The 6,000-nt window shown below is 35.6% G+C and overlaps 1 protein-coding gene across 4 annotated transcripts in view; it reads left to right on the forward strand.

Annotated features, from left to right (window-relative positions):
- Positions 1 to 6,000, forward strand: part of LOC113117714 (SAM and SH3 domain-containing protein 1-like) — a 77,415-nt gene that overhangs the window by 63,006 nt on the left and 8,409 nt on the right. For 3 of the 4 annotated variants that reach the window (XM_026286603.1, XM_026286604.1, XM_026286605.1), the window contains exons 6-12: positions 896 to 982; positions 1,073 to 1,185; positions 1,824 to 1,922; positions 4,246 to 4,366; positions 4,532 to 4,926; positions 5,483 to 5,557; positions 5,687 to 5,830. In XM_026286603.1, coding sequence (XP_026142388.1) covers positions 896 to 982; positions 1,073 to 1,185; positions 1,824 to 1,922; positions 4,246 to 4,366; positions 4,532 to 4,926; positions 5,483 to 5,557; positions 5,687 to 5,830 — 1,034 coding nt within the window. Of the gene's footprint in view, positions 1 to 895; positions 983 to 1,072; positions 1,186 to 1,823; positions 1,923 to 2,067; positions 3,701 to 4,245; positions 4,367 to 4,531; positions 4,927 to 5,482; positions 5,558 to 5,686; positions 5,831 to 6,000 lie in introns of those variants that run through there. The other variant, XM_026286606.1, reaches the window with a different exon arrangement.

The raw sequence follows: 6,000 nt of genomic DNA on the forward strand, positions 1-6,000 counted from the left end.
AACTTCATGATTATTTAAACACTTTTAACGCAGTTTTTCCTTTAGTATTATTTTTTTTTATTTATTATTACTTTACAAGAGTTTGAGGTCGAAAGACTGCATTATATGATCAAAAATACAGTCAAATCTAGTAATCTACTTTTCTATTTGAATATTAGGGATGTAACGATTCAAATTTGATTAAAAATATGTGACAATTGAAATCAGTTGAGATGTTAAACAAATCGCTATTAATTTAGGGGTAGGAGTTTATATGAATACATGTCTGAGGGGAACTAACTGTCTTTAGAAAAGTTTAGATGGTCTTTTTTTAATCTTGCCTTTGTATAAAGCATATTAAAGTTCATAAGTGCAGAGCTGCTTTGTTTACAGCGGTAACCAATGAAACGCTTTTTTGCGCCACGTCTGCTGTTTCTGTTTCATGCAGATATTTTTTATTTGATTTGGGGCTTGTTTTAAAATTTCAGTTTAGTTTTGTTATTTACATTTACATTATATTTAAATGTAGTCATTTAGCAGATGCTTTATCCAAAGCGACTTACAAATGAGGACAATAAAGGCGATCAAAACCAACAAAAGAGCAATGATATGCAAGTTCTATATTAGTATATTATTATAGTGTTATATTTCAATTTCACAAAGAAACAAGCAGCATTTTATCCAAGCAATAATAAAAGGATACGTTTAATTTAATTTGTCTTAAATCTCATTTTGTAAAAAAATTTATTGTGAATCGAATCGTGAAATCAAAATCATGAATCGAATCGTGAGTTGAGTGAATTGTTACATCCCTATTGAATATATCTTCAAATGTTATTTATTCCTATTTTTTTGACTCTATATCTCAAGAAATACCTCTTCAGACATACACTGAGTTTAAAACTGTTTCTAACAGCAGGAAAATGGGACAGAAAGAAAAACAAATCGTTCTGGCAAAACTTCCGCAAGGCACAGAAAGGGAGCATTCGAGCGACACCGAAAGGTTCCTCACCCATTTCTAATCTCAATTCCATTTGAACTTATAAAATACTGCTTTAAATAATACACATGACCTTTGACCTCTGGTTCACAGGAGAGGACCTGGGCTTCGTGGCCAGTGAGATCACGATGAGTGATGAAGAACGCATCCAGCTGATGATGATGGTGAAGGAAAAGATGATCACAGTGGAGGAGGCTCTGGCTCGGGTACGAATGAGTTCACAACCTTTTTTACTTCCCTAATCTGATGCATCAGTGAAGGACCAAGTCCAAAAATCAGGCAGTTCAAAAGATTAAATATAAAATATTACTTCAAAATAAGTACTCAGTGTCAAAAGTAAAAACATTCCTGATTATTAAGAGTAAAAAGAAGTGATCATTAAACTTTATTATTTATTTTAGTCAGCACCAGTCAGATTAGTCAGGCTGGCTTTTTCATATGTATTGATTTGCATATAAGCAAACTTTGTTTTATTACCAAAACTTCAGTATAAATTAAAGTGCTGATAACTCAGGTGTGGAAAAAAAGTATACCATATATTATTAGAAGAATTAAGGAAAACAAAAATTGTTTAAATATGCGGTAACAAATAATATACAATGTACTGACACATGAAGCATGATGCACATTTTAAAACAACACTGTGCAAACAAATTAGTTTAATATCTGTTACAGTTGTGTGAAAGATGCATGTACGTTAATTATAATTGTATAATTATTGTAATATTTGACCAAAAATGTCATTGAAGTATTTCAAAAGGCTTAAACCGCTCTGGTTTGTTACTGTAGCTAGTAACTTTGTAACTGTCCACCATTGAGGATGTTTTTTTCCCCGATCCCTCAGCTGAAAGAGTATGAAGCGCAGAACAAGCAGTCCAACAGCGTGGACACGACCGACTGGACAAACACACCCAGTCCCTCCATGACCGAATCCTACTGTAACGTAAGTTTCCCAGTCACTTTCTGCGTTTGCTAATGACAGCTTCTCACGACAATCCAGGTCCCTCAAAGCCAAGTGGAAGACCTGAATATCCATTAGCCGTGTTTGTTGTGATGAACTTGTTTATTGGCGGATCTTCTGTCTACAGACACTCCCTGCAGGGTTTTCACCGCTACCCGTGGAATTTGTCACCCCTCCATCCCCCCGTCATGTCCTAGATGTGATCCCCGGCCCCTCTGGGCCTCCAGGCGGGGTCCCATTCATCCCCTTAATGCTGTAACCCCCCCATTGTGCATTTTTGGCCGGTTGAATGCAGGGCTGCGCTCTCTTCAGCGGCCCACAGCTCTTTTGTGCAGGGATTGTGTGATTAAGGCTCTCGGATGCAGGATCCATTCCACCAGTTCCCCTGGACAGAGCCACTGTTTATGCATTTTATGCATGCAGAAAAATGTTTGCATCTGCATCGTCCTGCAGAATTTAATAAAGGTTAAATTTTACAGCATTTAATGAAAGAAATCCTATAGATGCACATTGAAAGGGCCAGATGCAATGCATTCAGCTGCTCTAGAGCATGTGTGGAAACCAGAATGACATGTTAATAATAAATCTAGTCTGGATGTTTATTTTGTGAAATATATCATAATGTTCCTCTTTACCAAGCTTTAGGTCACAAACTTGTTTGTTGATATTTAAACTGAATTTCAGCATATAATGTCACTTATTGAATAATGTTATGATATTGCATGGTAATAACATGTGTTTTGTGCATGCACATACCATGCATTTTCAAATGCACCTTATTAATACTATGATTTTATTTTTAAACTCAAGTCTCTTATGCTCACCGAGGCTGCATTTATTTGATGAAAAATACAGTAAAAACAGTAAAATTGAGAAATTGAATTGTGCTGCTTCCTGTTTTCTGGAACTGTGAATTTTTTTTTTTGATACGGAAAGTTCAAAAGAACAGCATTTATTTAAAAAAGAAAACTTTTGTGACATCATAAAATCCCTTTACTGACATTTTTGATCAATTTAATGCATCCTTGCTGAATAAAAGCTTTTATGTGAGGAATTCAACATGCTGAGACATGTTTCCCAACACGTCCAAAATATGAGCAGTTATTACAGTGTTTTCATCGATGACAATAGTTTGACTTTCTCTGCTTGAATTTTACAGATGCCAGTTGCGTAACATCCCACCCGCTGAAATACTTCAGTTCTAAGACTCTCACACAAGAGTCGTTTATAGCAGACTTTAGCAAACGCTCAGACTCTAATGGTCTCACACTGACTGGATTTGACATTTCCCCTGGTTTATTTCAGGTCCTGTGATGTTTTATGGGTCTGAAGTGTGGCGAGAGCTGCACCTGCTGTCAGACACGTGCTATTCTGTATTATAAGTGTTAACTGTAAATGATGGGGTAATTATAGTTGAGATGTGTCTGTCTCTTCTGCATGTGGTTTCTGGGCTCGCAGCTGTCTGCTGTTAAAACAGATGATTCTGAGAAATACAGGCTGCTCCACCTGCTGAAAATAAGCTAGAAATGAGTCCTGCGCCCTCTGTCTCTGTGATATTCTGGTCTCTAGATGTGGCTGAGAGTGTGACTGTGGGATTTCTTCACCTGTGTTATGGTCTAGTAGCTGAAAACGGTGTGTCTGATCACTTCTGATCTGAAGAATCAGTCCTGTCTGGAGCACAAGCGCTGCGGGACGAGAACTGTAGCTGTTGAAGTTGAAGAGATTGAGAGTCTTTCTATTCAGTTCACAAGTCATCTATTTTTAATAGTTTCCATACGGGGGATTTTTGGTTTACCATATGCTGAAGACCACTGAAAGTATGTGGTCAATAATGAGTCAAAATACTTTCCATTACATGTAAAGTCTCTGAATGGACCTTTTACCTTGTATATGGTATAAACTTTTATTTTCTTATATTTTCTTTTCTTATATTTTATTTTATTTTTTCTTTTGTTATTTGAATGCATCTAATGTTTTATTTTCATTTGTTTGATTATTTTTGTTTTATATTATTTTATTCTGTATTTTACATTGTTTTGTTTTATGTTTGTTATTGATATTTTTATATTTTGTATTATTTAGTTTTTATTTTATTTTAATTTTTCTGTGTGTTTATCAGTGGTAAGCCATTTGCTAAAAAAAATTTATTTTACTGTCTTTTTTATGATTTTTATGTTTTAATATTTTATATTTGACTCTTTTATATAGTTTTTGTTTCATTATATATTTATTTTGTTTTGGTAATATTTTATTTTACTGTGTTTTCATCAGTAGTAACCAGTTTTCTCTTCCTGATCCCATACAGTCTGAAGATGAGCTGGAAGAGTCTGTCACCTTTCGTCGACTTCATAAACTTGTCAATTCAACTCGACGTGTGAGAAAGAAGCTCATTAGAATTGATGAGGCCAAAAAACATGGCTCAATTGGTAAGGGGTGAATGCATTTCATAAACCTCCAGCTTCATTTGATGAAGAATTACAAAGCCTAGAAAAAACTAGAATTTGCAAAGATGGATTGTTCACGCTGAAATCAGGTATGTGTATTAAAAAAAATGAATGGGATCAACTAAGATTTTATGTGTTCCCATCCAGACCCTGTGAGTCCTGAAGTGCTTCAGTCGGGCGAGGAGGGCGTCTCTCTGTACTCTGGGGTGCACAAGCGTCTGGCCGTGTCCCAGGGTGATGGTCTGAGCTCCGTGCTTCATAAACAGCTGTCTCTGGACAGAGACTCGGACAGTCTGACCACGTCTCCCTCCTCCAGCAGCTTAGACACCTACAGCAGCCACAAGCTCTTCATGGTCTTCAGTAAGTCCAGCAGCAGTCAGGGTCTGGAGCCCACTTCGGGACCCGGCGGAGCAGTTTCTGGGCTGGACGCAGGCAGCGGATCCTCCTTCTCTGAGGCAGACGGTGAGGTCGAGCACAGGTTGTCCCGCTCCGTGACGGATGGGGAGATGAGACGAGCCCTGAGCCCTTCTAACTACCATGGAGTGAGTGCTACCACTGCTATTTTATTTTATTTTATTTTATTTTATTTTATTTTATTTTATTTTATTTTACTTTACTTTACTTTACTTTACTTTATTTTACTTTATTTTACTTTGTTTTGTTATTTATTTTTTAATTTTATTTTATTATTTTTTTGTTATTATTGTCATTATTTTGTATACTATTTTTCTTTTTGTACATATATATTTTATGATTTTATTTATGTGTATTTTATCATTCCATATTTTATTTTATTTCATTTCATTTCATTCATTTTCAAATTTTCTATATTTTGTTATATTTTTTTGTTTTATATATTGCAGTGCTTGTATTTGATTTGTTTTGTGTTCATTTGTTTATCTGAAGCAAACTATAACCTGATTTATTTTATTTTATTTTATTTTATTTTATTTGTCCCAGGAGGACGTCAAGCACCAAAATAACAAAAAACTTGTCATATGATAACTTTGTGTGAGGAAGTATTTATTCAATGAAAGTGTAAATTTTATGCCAGGATTTCAATGTAGAGATATAACACTAACTCTTGTTGTGTCACAGAGGACCTGCAGCTTTGGAGGATTTGATCTCACAAGCCGATCTGTGTACATGAGCAACAGCGGCTGCGAGCCCACAGTAAGGACACATTGTAAATGTGCAAAATAATTCATAAAATCTGTTCAGATATATTTATGACAGACTTATTCCATGCCATTCTTATCATTTGAGAAGATTAAGATGCATAATGTTTTTTCTGTCCTCCAGAATGAAAACGGTGATATCAGCATGAGAGACGCGTCCAGATCTCCAACACCTTCCCGTGTCTCTCTGGGGAAGAAGGTGAAATCTGTTAAAGAGACCATGAGGAAACGCATATCCAAGAAATATAATTGCTCTCCATCGGAGCAGGTGATTGTTTGATATAGATGAATTCATAATGCAAGACACTGGAAAGACTGGAAAATATAGAAAATTTGTCATGCTGAACTTGCAAAGACAGTAATTTGTAAATTACTAATTATGAGAAGCTCTTGCTGACTGCCCAAGATTAAAAAAAAATAAGCCACAGCATTTATGGT

The sequence above is a fragment of the Carassius auratus genome, chromosome 17 (genome assembly GCF_003368295.1).
Source record: "Carassius auratus strain Wakin chromosome 17, ASM336829v1, whole genome shotgun sequence".
Lineage (NCBI taxonomy): Eukaryota > Metazoa > Chordata > Actinopteri > Cypriniformes > Cyprinidae > Carassius > Carassius auratus.